This window comes from Mirounga leonina, unplaced genomic scaffold (genome assembly GCF_011800145.1).
Source record: "Mirounga leonina isolate KUSES-001 unplaced genomic scaffold, KU_Mleo_1.0 Mir_224, whole genome shotgun sequence".
Lineage (NCBI taxonomy): Eukaryota > Metazoa > Chordata > Mammalia > Carnivora > Phocidae > Mirounga > Mirounga leonina.
The window spans coordinates 9,002,053-9,019,580 of NW_023270615.1; the positions used below are offsets into that span (position 1 = coordinate 9,002,053).

Genomic DNA, 17,528 nt, shown 5'->3' on the forward strand with positions numbered 1-17,528 from the left:
TCACTCGCATCGTGAAAGAAAAATCTGTGATAAGGGAGGATGTTTTCCATGAGATCTGGAGTTTGATCACCATGATGGATTTCAGGGATCAGCTTGGCTTATTTTAGGGGAAGAGAAGAAGATTGAGACAAGCCTTTGAATAATCCACACACACAACCAGTAGCAGGAGGAACTAGCCAATTTTCTGAAAAACCACTCACAGATCACGGACTAGCGAAGGATTTACACTTCACACACACATACTCACACCATCTTATTCATGTTTGGGCAGTGTCTTAGAATTTGGTTTCTAAATGTTCTCTATCTTTTCTTTGTTGCAGGAATTGCTTTCTACATTTGTCAAAAGAAGAAAATACTATCCCGTGTCTGCTAATGTATCTCCGATCCCCCAGTAGACACTCACTCAAAGCAGCAAAGAGAGAGCGGCTGTGGCACCATCACAGCGGAACCAAAGCATAACTGAAAAATTCACCTTTTCTGTCTGATGCATCTGCCTAAACACATCCTTGAGGAAAAGACATCACTTCTGGGGGACGTCTCTGTGATGCTTGGGCTCATCTGGTATTTCTTTTCACTTAACAGTCCTTCATACATTTCTAAGGCAGCATCTTCACCCTGGCTAAGATTTGTTCATCCATCCATCAAATATTTATTGAGTGTCTTTCAGGTGGAAGACACTTCTGAACACAGGAGAATCCAAAGGGACACATGCAGGACAGCCTCCTTGTTCTCCGCAAAGTTGGCAGGTTAACAGAGTTGACAGATAATATATACACAATGAAATAAACAAGAAAAATATCAGAGAGCTAATGTGCTCTAATGCTTATTAAAATCGGGCAACATGGTAGTGACCATGACGGGTCAAACTTGAGACTGGTTGCTCAAGGAAGGAGGCAACATTTCAACTGAGGCTGGCATGACAAGAAAGAGACAGCTAGGTGAAGGTCTAGGGAAGAGGGTACCACACATCCTCACCTACTTCATTTACCAATGAATCAAGCATGTAGTGAGCTCCAGTAAATGGAGCTTGAGAGTTGGGTACCAGGTAGGGCATTATGGGCTTCACAGGGACATGGCCTTGATCTTAGCCTCATTAGCATCTCTTCCAGCTAACAAGCTATGAGCCCTCGCACGGTTCCTGGAAAAAGGGTGCCGAATTCTACCCTTCAAGTTTTGAGGACCGGAAGAACTGAATATAGTGGTGGAAGCTTTCTCTTCATTTCTACTTTATGGAAGCTGGCTTAGGAAGTGGGACACAGCATCAATGTTGTGATAATGGCACTCAGTCCCCTGAATGAATGAGGAATGGGCTAGTCTTAGGCTTGGAGGAGAGAATCATGGAAGCCTGAGAGCCAGCGTGAGAAGGAAAGAGGGGAGAGCATCATGCCAGATGAGCTGAACAGGAAGACAGAGAAGAAGATGAGGGGAGTAGAGTTCAATAGGCCTTTACTAAATGCCTCTCATGCTAAGGCTAGGTACTGGGGACACAAAGCAATCCCCAGTCTCAAGGGAGTTTGGGAGAAATGGTTCACGTGGATGACGGCAAAGGTGAGCAGGTGAGCAGCATGCGGCAAAGACAAAGAGGTGAAGAGGCTGGTTTGGGAAAAAAGTTGGTCAAAATCATCCACATAGGAGAGTTTGGAATTCTATTCACTCCTAGAGGGCACCCAGCGGAACAGAGAGGCCCTGGCTTGGGAGCACAGAGACCTGGATCCAACCGATCCTCGCTCTGGCTGCGTGACCTGGGGCAGGCTGAATAACCTCGCCGCTTATCAAGGGCTGCATCTTTATTTATTTATTTATTTTTAAATTATTATGTTATGTTAATCACCATACATTACATCATTAGTTTTTGATGTAGTGTTCCACGATTCATTGTTTGCGTATAACACCTAGTGCTCCATGCAGAACGTGCCCTCCTTAATACCCATCACCAGGCTAACCCATCCTCCGAAAAACAAACTGAGGGCTGCATCTTTCCTATGGGGTTAGCCTCAGAAGTCATGCAAAGTTAGAACGAGGTTTACAGATAATATGGGTGTGGTGTCTGCAACATAGTAAGCAGTGGTCATTATTCCCATACCCTGGCCGAGGTTCTGATGGGTAAGTAATTTTCCATACTATATTATTACGGCTCTGCAGAAGTTAAGTGACTGATCATTTCAGAGTTGAATACTGACCCTCTCAGGGTGGTGTCTGTCAGGCCCTTGCATTTTATTTATTTTATTTTATTTTATTTTATTTTTTTAAAAGATTTTATTTACTTATTTGACAGAGACAGCGAGAGAGGGAACACAAGCAGGGGGAGTGGGAGAGGGAGAAGCAGACTCCCCACTGAGCAGGGAGCCTGATGCGGGACTCGATCCCAGGACCTTGGGATCATCACCTGAGCCAAAGGCAGACGCTTAACCAACTGAGCCACCCAGGTGCCCCAGGCCCTTGCATTTTACTAGACAGATACAGCATCACAGGTCTAGGGCTGTGCTTTGACCGCTGGCTACTCATGATCCTCTTTTTATTTAGTCAAAACTCAAGACCAGAAAGCATGCCTTTATTTAACTAAGCTAGAAAGTTTTATCAAGGGTTCAGCTATTGCCCAAAGTGCCAGGCTGCAGAGTCCAGAGAGCAGTGAAGGGGACTGAGCACTGCTCTGCTCAGCCTACGGGAAACCATTTGTCACCTCCTCTTACCTACGACGCGCTGTCCTCACCAGCTCTTATTAACCTCTGAATTCCTGGGGTCATTTACATTTTCCTGGCCAGGCCCTAGTCTCAGTGACATATGAGATAGTTATTGTTCATATATCTTATTTCTTCTAGTAGATCGGCAAGTATCAGGAGGGCAGGCACCTTTCTTAGTCCTTGCCTAGCACAGGTAGGCAAATGGCAAATGAATAAAATTAAGCTAACGGACTCACTCTGAATAACAGGCCACAGACTCTCATTAACCTGTGGTGTATTAAAACACATGTTCACATCCCACAGAATAGACTTTGGAAAAGTTAAAACAAACTCTCTGACCCACAGTGTCTTTGCCTGTTAAGAGTCGCTTTGTCACTGGGTCGTTGTTAGAATGAAATGAGAGATGCATGTTCCTATCCCTTGGGTCAAGAGACATCACCCTTTATAGAACAAAAAGACAGAGAGAGAGATGAGCTCACCATCTGCCTTTATCCCAAGGGTTTCATTGTCCTTCAGCTTGTATGGTGTCTCCTGCTTACATCTCTACCAATATGAGTCCCTAAGGTCTTTTTACATACCCCAAGCAGACAAATATTACATTTTTCTTTTCTTCTCCCTCTTTTTTTTTTTTTTTTTGCATGAGATACTTGACTCATTTTCAAAACAAGACCAATAAGACTATAAAGAAACACAAGTTCTGTTGGAATTTGCCCAGAGAATGCAGGGCAGCCATGGGGATGCTGTAAATGGGAGACTCTCAGAGGAGTTCTCAAAGTAATCTCATTTAGAACTTGGAACCAGACAGGAATTCTGTTGTACGAGGGCCCTGTGCCATTTCTAAAGGAAAAGATTAATTTTGTATTTCCTCAAATTAGAATGTATTTGGTGGTAGGGCCCTTGTGTATGGAAGAATCTAGAAGAAATAGGGCACCTGGGTGGCTTAGTTGGTTAAGCGACTGCATTTGGCTCAGGTCATGATCCTGGAGTCCCGGGATTAAGTCCCACAATGGGCTCCCTGCTCAGCAGGGAGTCTGCTTCTCCCTCGGGCCCTCCGCCTCTCATGCTCTCTCTATCTCATTCTCTCTCTCAAATAAATAAAAAAATCTTTAAAAAAAAAAAGAATCTAGAAGAAATAATGTCCTTATTTGGTTCCCTTAGTCATTCATATCAGAACTCAAGTAGAAAAGTTTCTCGCCTCACAGTGTAGTGAAAACAAATGAATATATTAACTGCTATCTCCTTCACAGAACATAGATGGGAACCAGAAAATCTGTTACAAAAAATAGCCCTGCCACCCAGGAACTATGTGACCTGCAAGTTCCATTACTTCTGTATGCCTCGCTTTCCTTGACCCTAAAATGAGGGTGAAGATAAGGCTCAACTCACTGAGGTGTTGAGAGAATTAAATCAGTGAATATCATCAAACTTATAGAACAGTATGGGGTAGCTGGGTGGCTCAATGGGTTAAGCGTCTCTGCCTTCCACTCAGGTCATGATCCCAGGGTCCTGGGATCAAGCCCCGTGTCGGGCCCCCTGCTCAGCAGGGTGCCTGCTTCTCCCTCTCCCTCTGCCGCTCCCCCTGCTTGTGCTCGCTCTCACTCACGTGTGCGCTCTCTCCCTCTGTCAAAGAAACAGATAAAATCTTAAAAAAAACATATGGAGCAGTAAATAAACGAGAGAAATTACTCTATAAGAGTTAGCTATTATTATAACTACTATTATCATTTCTCTCTCAAAGATCCTTTAAGACATCATGCCAAGAGAGAGTGGGAAAAGAAAAGTAAAATAGCAGACTGGTTATTTTCTTAGTCTTTGGAGACAAATGGAGGTTAACATCCTGACTCCATCAATTACTTGCTCCATGACTTTGGGAATGTAAAAAAAAAATCTACAAACCCCACTTTCTTCATTGGGTCATTGTAAAAATTCAATGAGATTACACATGCAAGGCATTCAGCACAGTGCTTGGCATGTAATAATTGTTCAATAAATATTATAGAAAATAATTCTTATTATTCATTTTTCTACTAGATTTTTTGGCCAACATAATCACCCAGTGCTCAGTAAATACTTGCAAATACCACTTTGGTCTTTGAGGGTTTTTTGTTTTGTTTTGTTTTGTTTAACAACTCTGAAATGAGATCTAAGGATAACCATAAAATATGATCATTGATGTGTCTGTCCATTCTCAAAATATTTAAATAAAATGTGGCAGATACCATCCTCAGCTCCCGGCTGAGGATAGTACATTGATGGCAAGTTGTTCTGGAATGCACCCAGGGGGTGGTGATGGAGAGACTCAAAGGAGATTGGAACTCTGAATCCTTGCAGTTCACTCTTCAGTCCTTTTCCTTTGTCAAATGTCTCCAAGGAAAAGTTCTTAAATCATTTGAGGCTCAAATGCAACATCTTTTGTGCATGACTGTGATTCACTGCACATTTGAACAGAATGACAGTGAATACTGTCTATTTTTCCAAGACCTATTAATTTTCTAAGAATTCTTAGACTCCTAGGCTAATATTATGCTCAGCAAGAGATCCCTCATAAATGTGTCCAAACTTATTTTATGACAGGGACATAGTCACAAAATTATGAATGACTTCCTGATAACCAAAATGACAAATGAATGGAGTCAATTAAAAATATAAACCATTTACACCCTGTTCCATCTTCCAGCAATTTTTAGCATGAGCAGCTGAGTTTGTGGAGAGGGAGAGGCTTGACGGATATTCGGAGGGACAGAGAAACCTTCTTAGCAACTAAGCTGTCCACTTTCAGCTGTTACACAAATAGGTCACCTTCATCCTGTCTCAAAAGATGCTTAATAGTATACTTGACAGACAAGAGGGTCACCTGGCTCAAACTTGCGCATGACATTGTTGGTAGTTATTGATATGCTCTTTAAATGGGGGGGTACTCTAAAAGCCTGGGGTTTATGCTCTACAACTGTCAGAGCTTCCCTTTAAATTCAGCACCCTTTAAAGCATATATATATATATATATATATATATGTATATATATATATATGTATATATATATACATATATATATATGGCAAAGAAGTCTTAGTCCACAAGCCCAAAATTAAAAATGAATCATACTTCATGCCAATACTATGCATCTTTAGATAGATTATCTCCAGCATCATTTCTCTTTTATTATACAACATTTAGTAAAGAACTGTGTGTACGTAGTTAGTTGAATTTTTATGTTGACAACAAAGATGAAAATTTGCAGAGCTAATATATAACCTAGGATATATTTGTTTTTTTTTCCCCCCAGTTATTCCTAAGTATCAAATGTGAGTTCAAAAGGGTCTGCTCTTCAGTGTTGATTCTTAAAAAAAAAAAAAAAAGATACTAATGTTTGACTCACATTTGTCCTCATCAGAATTTGTGGGAAAGAGAAACAGTCTTCTGGGACAACAGTGTGATTTCAGATTCAAGATTTGTAATGGAAAACCAAAGGGTTTCTGTAAAGCTTATATTTTAAAATGGACTCACGCACCATCTTAACGCACTTTAAGGGAAAATTCTCTAGTCTATTATCCATTTTTAATAAAGTCACAAATATAGAAGAAACCTGTAGAAGCTTAAAAGAAGGAATCTTCTTAAGTTATAGTTTCGGACAAGATGGTCTTAGCCATAAAATATTAGTAAGCAAAGAAGGTAGTGTCTCGAAGTTAAAGCATATTAAAGTCATCTTCATTATAAGCTTGGCCCCAAATAACACTTTGGTTCTCCTTGGCAGTGAAGCAAAAGTTTTGCAAATAAGGAATGGAAATTTTTCTAAGCACAGAGCTAAGTCCTCTATCACACTGCTATATAGAAACACTGCCATTCTGTGAAGAGAAATAGAATGAGTACGTAGCAACCTGCTTGTCTAGCAGGGCAACTGGCTTACAAAAACACATTTATCTGCATACTCTTTTGATTCTTTCCCTGTAGGAATGGATGAATCTGAAGTTTAGGAGTACTCCTTAAGATGGCCAAAGTATTTTAGGTCAAGTTATAAATTTTTCCTGATGTTCTCTGCCAAGATTATGTTGAGGACTGAGAAGAGAATCCTTAAAATGGTTCCAAAAGTAAATGTTCATCTGTTACGGAAAAAAGAAGTAAAATAGCATCTCCCTATCTCTGCTTGATGCCTGCTTGATTCCAAAGGCTCACCACCGCATGGCAGGTACACGAGAGGTAACTGGGGCCTGGATCCCTGGAGCTGGAATATTGGGACATCGCCACTATTTTGCAGAGGTTTTCTACTAGCTCTAGAAAAGCACACATCCTGCAAGTCTGTCGTCCTTGGCATTGACCTCTGCAAGTACAAAGGCATCATCTCTGATAGAAGGGAGCCTAGGGCCAAGTGATGCTCAAGTCTTTGGAGCCAGGTGGGCTGGGGTCCATATTCTGACTCTCCAACTGGGCTGCCCTGGGCCTGTGACCTTAATTTCTCTGTACCTCACTCTTTCTCATCTGCAAAATGCAGTAATAACAGATAATAAGCACCCCCAGGATTGTTGTGAAGGTTAGAGATAAGGCCAACAAATGTACTTGGCAGGCACCATGAAATGTTACCTGCAGATCACAGAGCTGGGCTACGTAGGGAGCTACCATGTAAATATTCCATTAGGTTTCACTCCATGCTGCTCACCAGGAACCACTCTTATAACACAAATAGAATACATGATGCCGCTAAAATTCCCTTATACCCAAAGATTCCCCTATCGCTTATAAAAGGTTTGCTTTTGTGTTTTAATAAGTAGGTTCCAGGATGCATAAGTCCCACAGATTCAGCCCAAGCTCCTACATCCTCTGCATTTACAGTAGAAATAAAATTTCACACATTTTGAAGTTGACACTCAAGTGTTCTTGAGCCATTGGGTGGAGGGCTCTTGGGTCGCATGGGTCTGTGAGATTTGTACATTCTTGACATTTCTGAATTGTCAAAGTTGGAATTGGGCCTAACATAGGGCTAGTGAGGATACCTCCCCCTCTCTCCAGAAATTTTTTTCTTACTTGTCCTTTCCCCTCGTTCCATAAACAAACTCAAGTCTCCCCTTCTTAAAAAACAAAGCAAACCAAAATAAAAACGAAAAACTTTCATCTTGCATTTCTTGGTAGGTCTGGTTGAACTTCCCTCTAAGAAAGGGAGAACATCCAAATTTCTTTGCTGAGATTTCTCTGCTCTTTGCATTTCCCCTTCACACTTCCACCAGGGTATTCTGGTTCTGTCCCCCTCGTTCCATGGAAACTGCACAAATTGTCGATTTCAACAGACAAGTCTGCTGCACACACCTCGGTGCTGCCCTGGGCCCTGTTGGTCACATGCTCCTTCTGAAACTCCAAACTGCTTTGGCCTCTGTGACCTGTACTTCCCTAATTCTCTTCATATGCGCTTGGTTCCTCCTGTGCCTCTTATTCCACCACCCCCACCCCCACCCCACACCCTTTGGATGCCTAATCCTCACAGTGAGCAGCCACAGCCTCCTGCTGTTAACCACTTTGTACTTTCTTCTTGGGTGATCTTATCCCTGTTCCAGATTTCAACCACTGTCATCTCCCTTCCAATCCTTGCATCAACGACCTTCACCTGGATGTTTCCCACACAACTCAGAATGGAACACATCTTCTACCCTACCATGATGCTGCTCTTGAAATCCCTCAACTGTAGGCACCGCCAAACACCTGCCCAACTCAAAACCAGAGAGTCACTCTCCCTCTGACTCATCATTCCCACTCCATCAATCATCAGGTCCTGCCAACTGAGTCTCCTTTTTGGTGTTTTATTTACTCCCTTTCACTCCTACGACCCCTGTCCCACTTCAAGCCCTCATTATCTCTCAGACGGACCGCTGGACTGTCCCCTAACTGGCCTCCCCATTGCCAGTCTTATCCCCCTCAAATCGACCCTCCTTGCAGCTACTAGACTGGATAGCAGGCCACATCAGTACTCTCAGTCTACAGGAAAATCAACAGGCAGGTCCAGCAGACCAGTAACAAAGTCACACAAATGGTTCCTCCAGAAGGGTCTTGCCTACACTTTGTATCTCTTTATTCTTGCCTGAACATAGCTCTCTAGACTTCCTATTGATTTGGAAAGCCAATACCTTTCCAATAAACTCCTTTTCTGCTTAAATAGCCAACCTATGCTGTTTACAGTGAAGATCCTTGATGAGTGTACAATTCTGTTTGCTCTCTATCATAATTATAGATTTGTGTCTCCTCCTATCAGTCTATGGCTGCCAAGGGCAGTGACCATGACCATGTGTGTATTCCCAGTCCTCTATGTACTCCAACTACTAATATAATGCCTGATGGATAGTAGGTATTCAAATGCGCATTGGTAGAATGAATATTCTTAGATGCTTTTTCTGTAAAACATATGATTCACTCGTGATACTATGAAGTTATAGTACATTTTGTTTTATTATCTTATTCTTAGCCTCAGAATCCCCCAAAACACAAGTAACTTTCTCGCAAAGTAGAGAAGGCGAGAATTCTGACAGATCTCACTGAATCAATCACAAGCCCAATCCTTTGGTTTTCTCATTCACCACATCCATAAGCAAGGGCCTCTTCTAAGAGCAGACAAATATCTCTACCTGCTTTTTTTTTTTTTTAAGATTTTTAAATTTATTTATTTGAGAGAGAGAATGAGAGAGAGAGAGAGCACATGAGAGGGGGGAGGGTCAGAGGGAGAAGCAGACTCCCCGCCGAGCAGGGAGCCCAATGCGGGACTCGATCCCTGGACTCCAGGATCATGACCTGAGCTGAAGGCAGTCTCTGTCTACCTGCTTTTATCCATCAGGATGGCTACTGTTGGTGTCTTACACTTGAGTTACTTGGAAAAAAACAGCTCCCAAAAGCTAGCTCAAAGTCTGATAATCTTTTGCTAAAAATACTTTGCAGACCAAGCAGCGTCACTCTCAAGGTTGCATTGTGATTGTTTGTGATGGCAGAGGATCAAGAGACTTAGGTAGCCCTGATGAGCCAATAACCCAAGAGCTATTTGTTCCTTGGTAAGTCCGAGATGGAACAGGCCACCTGTGGGTCAGGCAAGATGAGACACTGCTTCCCTGTTATACTGGGAAATGACAACATTAGCTTCCAAAAGTCCTTGAAGTCCTACAGCAGGAAGGATTATTTAACACAACCTCTTTTACTACAGGGGAAAACATCAAGGGTTCTCTCCCTCTCTCTCTTTTTTCCCTTTCAATTTCAACAAGGGCTTTCCAGATTGATTAAATTCCAAGTCTTTGCTGATACCACATGCTGTTTGTTGGGTTTTGTGGGGGAGGATGTGATCCCTGTTCTCAAAGATGTAACACTCTGGCCAAGTGAAGGGGTGGGGACAAGGAGGTGCTAACCAGGAGACACATGGTGGGAGTGAAGAGGGCCAGGTGAAGAGAGGTGTTCATCTACTGGAGAAACTCAGGGAATGCTTCAAGAAAGAGCTGGGCCTTAAGGCATGGGTAGGGGTAGGATTCCAATAGGCCAGGATGGAGCAGGGGAATAAAAAGCAGAATACAGACGTAGAGAACAGTGTAAATACAGCAAAAGGCAAGCAAGTAAAGGGCGTGATGATGAACAGCACATTGGGGATTCGTGGGAGGGAAGAGCAGATTTATAATTTGGGGCAAATCGTGAGAGGTCTTGAGTGCCACACTAGGCAGTCTGTACTTTCTCGTGGGCAACTCATTATCACCGGATTCTTAACAAGAGGGCCCTTCTTTCTCACATCTGGAGGGGGTGGACAGTTGGCAGTCATCCCAATGCACTGTCCTCAACCCTGACCACACATGAGACTCACCTCAGGAGTTTGCTCATTTGTTAGTGTTCATTTACTTATTCACAGTGCCAACTCTGGCCCTATTTCTGGCCAAAGAAATCAGACAATTTTTAAAGAAATTTTCAGGTGATTTTAACATCCAGTCAAGGTTGAGAACCACTAGCCTAATACATAGGTAGAAGAATTTCTCTATAAATTCTTGGGTTTTGTTGGGAATGCTTTGCTGACATAAGTAAGATATTAGGTTTAACTAGGTATGGCCTAACGGATACAACAGAAATTTCTGATATATTGTGCAAGTTCCTTGCTTTTAAATAACTTCCTCATTTATCACTAGCCAGATGTTCATCTGCGTTAGGCACCACCTTCTTCCTGTAGATATTTCATATACATATATATATCATTGGTAATTATGGATATGTTCATATATGTGATATGATATACAGATCTACATGAAAAAAGATATATATGATATATACAGATATATAGAGAGATATATATTTGATACATATAGATATGATATAAAATTTTATATATATGTATACATATATATATAAAATCAGCAGATGTGAAAATTAGGGTTGACCAACCAAGATGCCAAGACATGTATCATTTATATTGACATAATGGGGTTTCACTTAAATTCTTAAAAATCAAATATTATTTAGTAAGAGGTAGAAGTAGGTCTACTGCTGGGGTGACCTAGCAAGGAGGTTCTGCTATTTTAGGAACCAGAATTTTTTATAAATACTATATCACAAGATGCAAGTCACAAAACATGCTAACCGTATGCCAGGGGATTTGAAGGTGGCAATGAAAGCAGAAAGTCCTATAACAAGGAATTATTTTTTTCTTCCAGCATACGGTGACCACAGCTGACTTGTACAATTATGAGAAGGGAAGCATCCTAAAAATCCTTAGTTGCCTTGTGGGGGATGAGGGCAGGAGCTGGGTAGCCACTTCCCATTGGGTGACCCTACTTTGAGTGAGGAAAAACCCAGATGGGGTATTGGCCTTGATAGGAAGGCGTTGGCTAGACAGAGCCTATGTCCACGGAAGTCAGTCAAGGGAGGGAGAAGCAGGCAGATATAACCAGCCCGTGGAGGTTAAACCCCAAATGGAGGGGCCAGGTAAGAGAACCCAAGGTCCCAAGCTGATTGACAGGGAGGCCAAGGGGTAGGGCCCTGCCCAAGAGCTTAGGGGATGAGAGATCCACTTGGCTAGGGGTCTCCTAAAGACTTTATGCCATCAGTCAGACAGATAATTACCTTTGAAGGGGCAGAATGAACCAGGAGCACACATGAAAATGCATAAGGACTTTTGATTCATCCAATACTAGATTTATTCATACAGCAAACTCATCCATTCAACAAAGATTTACTGAGCATCTACTATGTGCCAGGCCCTTTTCTATATGCTGAAGATTACAGGCAGGTAGGATATCTACACATCTGAAAGAGTGAATCAATACGCAGTATGGCATAAAATGTAGCAGTCTGTGGGTTTGGTAGGCCCAAAGCACTATACCTTTGGAACTCATGTTCTTCCGTATGTATGAAATATAATTAATTCTCTGATGAAGACTTTCCAACATCTTATGATTAATACACCAAAGCTTCAGGACCTGAGGTTGCCCTGGACGACTTCCAAAGCCCAGTTCTAGGACCTGGGATCCCAGGCAGGGCCAGGGCAGTACCAAACTGGGCTCAGGCCCTCGGGAGTGGTGTGAGATACTGCAGGAGTATCTTGAGCCATTTGCTGGGGTTGAGTGTCTCTCCAGGAGACATCCAAGGAACACCCCAGACTCACACTGCTCTCCAGTCTCTACACAACATGGGGGTGTGTTTCTCCTTAGAGAGCCCTGGGAGACCAACCTGCAGAGGCCCATGGGGGTGGGAACCATCTGATGAACTTGTGATGTCAGGGTGGGATGCTGAGGTGATCCCCCAGAGTCCGAAAAGGAGCTATAACTCACAAGAAGGGAGGACTGTTCCCCCTCTTCCAGGAAGGCCACTTGGGATCCCAGCCAGACTTTTGGCTCTAGCTGAAATACCAGCTTAATGACAGAGCACAGAACCAAAACTCAGTTGTGGCCAAGTAACCGAAAGTGTCTTTAAGATAGAAGGAACGGGTTTGGATTAAAAAAGGGGGTGTCAGAAAGACATAGGCATGTGATTTCAGCACACTCCACTGCATCCCCCACTTCACCCCCTCGTTGTGCCAAACCTCATAGCCAGCCTTCCTGCCTCAGATAGCATCACTCCCTCCGAGGTACAAATACCATCCGGACTCTTCGTATTAGGCAATTTCTCAAACCCCAGCCCCCACCGTTGTACAAAAACCGCATTCCCTACAACAAGTGCTGTGAATTTCCTTGTTTCATTCCCAACCACTGGACACATTTCTGTATTTACCTTCCTCTTCCAGGGGGCTTTAGTGTGCCAAGCTTCCAATCAAGGAGCAGTACCTACACTGAGTTTTTACCTCTCCCTTCCTCAGTTCCTCCAACGGCTTCCTTATAGAGTCAGGTTAAAGGTGCTAAGTCAAGGTGTCCAAAACTTAGAGTACAGCCGAAATTCACCCGATGACTCATCTGATTGTGACTCGTCCAATGTAAGGCCAACTTAATGGGCTCCAAGAGTCCTCAGCCCAAGGGCTTCTGCCCCCACATCTGGCATTGGGGAAAATGGAACCAACAGTCACGATTTCACCTGAGGACCACTGTCCAAAGAGCTTCCCATAGCCTCTGAACTGTGAAGGAATAAACAAGGTTGTTTTTTTTTTTTTTGAGGATGAATGAGGGAATAAAGAAGATTTTTATAGGATTCAATGGATCTCTTGTTTCCTGGATTTAATTCAAACCTAAAATTTAGAAGCGAATTCAAATTTGAGTCTAACATAATCTCACTTCCCCTGACAAAGTAGAGGAGATAAAAATATGCAGTCCGGCCACTGTTAGCAAATCTAGGAAGCAGACGATGCTGGGTTGCTGCACCCAGTCACCTGCACAGGTGGCCCTGTTTTGGGGGGTACCCTCCATTGTGGTACACAACCAAACACCACCAGTGAAACTCAGCCACCTGTGGCCAGCAGAGGTCAAGCATATTTCAAGATGGCTATGAACTAGAGACACCGGAATTGCAATCGGAGATTCTTAGAGACCTAATACTCTAAATAAGCCAAGGAAGTGGGCCTCAAATACAATTTGGGGCATCTGAGGAGACATTTCAAGAAGGGTACTTATGTAACTACCCCCAGATTTGATTTTTCCTGTGATGCAATTCTAACTTGCAGATTTGTTTCCCTACTTAAGTCCCCGCACGACTATAGCATTGTTCTCTCCACGGCGTGTTAACCTAATAACCAAGGACATATAGAACGTGCCATTTGTATTCCAAATACTTGTGGGCAAAAGGCTCTGAAACCTACAACTTTCTATGGTGGATTAGACACACAGAGGTGGATGGAACCAGTTTCAGAAGGTTTCTGCAGCAAGATGAAGGAAATTTGTAGACAGGCTTGGGAACAACTGGCCAAACTGCCTGCCGCCTGTGACGATTTTATCATCTTTTAATTTAGCAACCTAGAAATGGGTTTATAACAGAAATTCTTTGTGTTGGCCTCTCAGCACGCAACCATAGCGGCTGGAACACACCTCACTGCCCCTCTGGAGTGCACTTGGTTATGTCCAAGTTCTGGCCTTTGAAAAACACTGTACTGGAGGGACGGAGACCTACACTGCCTTTTCTGCTGGGAGTGCTCAGAGGAGAATGAATTAACTTTGCCCAGCCAAGCCAGTAGTCCTGATCCCGAGCCAGAAAGCAGTGGCCGTTAGAAGTTAGAAAGCAAGCAAAAAGGAAAGCAACAGTGCTCCCATTATAATATTAAGCCACAATCACCTTTTCCTATAATCATCTTCCTGTTTTCCCAGAAGGGGCATTGGTTAACTGCCACTCTGGGGCAGAGGGCAGCCCAGCACTTCCTGTGGCTCTGGAAGGTGGAGCTCAGCAGGCTGTGGCATGTCCCCTGACCCCAGAGCAGGCTGAGAGCGGCCACCATGCTGGGGGTGGGGGCTCAGAGACTGAGGCTCCTGGATTAAAGGGTGATGTTGATTTCCTTTCCTTGGGGCCAGGACCAGGGTGAGGCAGGAGAGGTGTTTAGGGAACAAGATTTAAGGAGGTTTTCACTCTCAGGGTCATGCGAGTGGCTCTTTCTTCCCAGTCCCAGCCCTGCTCAGGGGCCCTAGCACTGGGGGATGTGTGTGTGAGTGTGTGTGTGAATATGCACTGTGGTCAGTGGTTCTCAAAGCATGGTCCCCAGACCAGCAGCAACACCTGGGAACTGGTTTGAAATGCGCATTCTCAGACCTCATCCCAGACCCACTGAATGTGAAACTCAGGCTGTGGGGCCCAGCAATCTATGTCTTTAACGCGCACACCAGGTAACTCCCAAGCGGCTTGAGTCCCGTGGTCCGTGGCAGGTGGTCTCTCAAAATGCTTCACCCACAGCGGGAGCAGGGAAAGGGTGGGCTGGCGAGATGACAGGCACCTTGCTAAGGCCATCAGCAGGGTAGGGATCCCTCAGATGATAAATCAGGAACTGCTTTACCCCCAGCTATCCCCAAGTAAACTGTAGTAGTCAAGACCTGGCAACTGTTGGCAATAAATAAAGATTGCTACTGAGCTCATCCCTGCCCATGGCTTCCCCTTAGCCAGGCAGCTCAGAGCCAGCTGCTGAGTGCCACTGTGTCAGGGGCCAGCCATTTGAACATTCTGAGACTTCGATGCCCTCCTTTGCAAATGGGGCTAACATAACCCACGTGTGAGGGGCGTGTGAGGGGCAGAGAAGGTAATGCATATGCAGCCCAATAGAGCTGGGCTTCTGGGCTCCACCCTCTTCCAGGGAGCCAGCTGGGATGCCTTGGGGACTGAGGACAGCTCAGAGGGGAAGGAGGTTAGCTGAGCTCCCTGATACTACAGCGTTTTTAAAAGGAGGCTATTCCCTAGCCCAAATGGCCTGGGGCACCAAGCTTCTAAAAACACGGAGTGGAAGAAAGGAAAGGAGAAGGGGCCCCCTGGGGCCTGCAATTAGGCACTGAGAACTGCTTGTTTTTTGTTTTTTGTTTTTTTTTTTAACATATAATGAAGGGTAAGAAGAAACCTCTGAAGACCCACATTTAAACTGTCACCAGAGCCCCAACAGTATGTAGTGGTGAGACAGTGACCAACGCCCGCCCGCCCAGCAACCTCAGGCACAGTCATGGACTTGGTCTCCTTTTTGCCAAGTGCTGGCTGACAGACGGAATCGCAGTATGAGGATGAAGTCACACAACATAAACATGAGCGCTTAGCGCTCAGGTCTCTTGGCGGAATGAGGGAACCTTTTCTGCAGTGCGGGGAGAGAACGAGCTCCACTGCGACCTTCCCGGCTCCTAAAGGTGTCTACGGAGGACCAGAGGGGCTGAGGACACGCAGAGGGCACGCAACTGCGGGGTGACCATCATTAGCGGCGCCCCCTTTCTCCCTGCCGTTAGGATGTGCTGGGGCAGAGGCAGAAAATCTCAGAGCTTCGCTCCCCGCCCCGCCCCCAGCAGGCCAGGTAAACAAAGGACACCCCCGCCCCCACGTCTTCCTGGGCCCTGCGTGCAGCACAGCTGAGGGTTGGAAGGAGGATCCATGACTCACACTTTTCCTCCCGAGGGGATTTAACTCCAAGATAACATTGCCCTTGAGAAAAGGCCAACCAGCAAGGAGGAAAGTTCACCTCGGGGCCCCTGTGCTCTGGAGCCCCCTTACCTTCCTCGTTTAAAATCCAGGGCAGGAACGCGAACACCGAGTCAAAGCCACAGGTGTTTTCTTCAAAGGCGCAGGACCCGGCGGGCAGGTCCAGGGCGCCCGCAAGCTGCAGGGCTGCGAGCACAAAACGAATTTCAGCTCGGACTAGGGCTGGGAGCGTCTGCACCAACTCGGGGCGCCCCGGGGGGACCAGGTGAAAATGAGGGGCATGCACGCGGGAGGGACGGAAGAGGGGTGCACTACTATCCCCTCCCCCGCCCCCGGCGCTTCCAAGGCACAGCCCTTCGTCCACCCCGCCCCCCATCGCACCCCAGGCTCGGGACGGGGGGTATGGCTGTCGAAAAGGATCCGGAGGCGCCCTCGGATGGCCCGGTCCAGGACAGCGAGCCCGGCCACCGGGGCTGCGGGAATGGGTCACGAGGGCGCCCCCCGGGGGTCCCCCTGGGTCTTTGCACTTACCTTGCATTGCCAGGAAGACGCCCCTTAGCAGCATGGTCGCGCTTCGGGGAGGAAGGACGACCGGAAAGGGGTGCAAGCCGCCAGCCCGCTGGGACCCGCCGCTCCGGTGAACCGGCGCGGGGGCGCCGGGGACCCGGGGAGGGAGAAGTCGAGAGGCTCAGCGTGCGCTTGGAGCTGCCCAACTTTGCGGAGCGGCTCGGGAAGCCGAGCGGAAACTTGAGGGTGCTTGACTGGTGCACGCCGCTCGGTCAGCCGCGGGTCAGATCGCGTCCCGAGTGAAGCCGGCCTGGCGCACAGCTGGTCCCGGGCGAGGATTGGGGCTGGGCGGGAAGGAGACAATTGCACACTTTTGAAAAACCAGCTAGGACTGGCCGAGAGGGGAGAGGTGGGGATGCAGCGCCTCGGCTCAGGATTTTAAAGCTTGGGACCAGACCCCTTGCAGACACTTGGAGGGGGCAGGCCTTCGAGCAGCCCCTCCGATGGGCCGGGACTGGAGGCGCCCCGCCCCGCCCATCCGCGGTGGGAACCAGCTTATTTCTGGGGACAGCTTCCCCGCATCTGGCACACCAGTACAGCAGGGCTGGCCCTAATTTTAACTTTTTCTCCCCAGAATGGAAAAGGGTGGAATCCTCCTAGGAAAACCTAGAAGAGAACTTGGAAACTGTTTGGTGACATGAGCTTTATATCTCAGGAGTCGCACGTTCGTGACCCAGTAATGCTAAGCCTAGAATACCACCCCCATTTTTGTAGCAGTGGAATGTCTGGCATGCCTGGTGCTCAGCATTCCCTCTGTCCGGTAAAAGG

At 45.7% G+C, this 17,528-nt stretch overlaps 1 protein-coding gene across 1 annotated transcript in view; it reads right to left on the reverse strand.

Annotated features, from left to right (window-relative positions):
- Positions 1 to 17,148, reverse strand: part of MAMDC2 (MAM domain containing 2) — a 142,435-nt gene extending 125,287 nt beyond the window's left edge. The window contains exons 1-2 of the mRNA XM_035029074.1: positions 16,725 to 17,148; positions 16,266 to 16,379 (exon numbers count right to left, since the gene is read on the reverse strand). Of these exons, the coding sequence (XP_034884965.1) occupies positions 16,266 to 16,379; positions 16,725 to 16,758 (148 nt within the window). The 5' untranslated portion in view covers positions 16,759 to 17,148. The remainder of the gene's footprint in view (positions 1 to 16,265; positions 16,380 to 16,724) is intronic.
- Between the last annotated feature and the right edge of the window lie 380 nt (positions 17,149 to 17,528).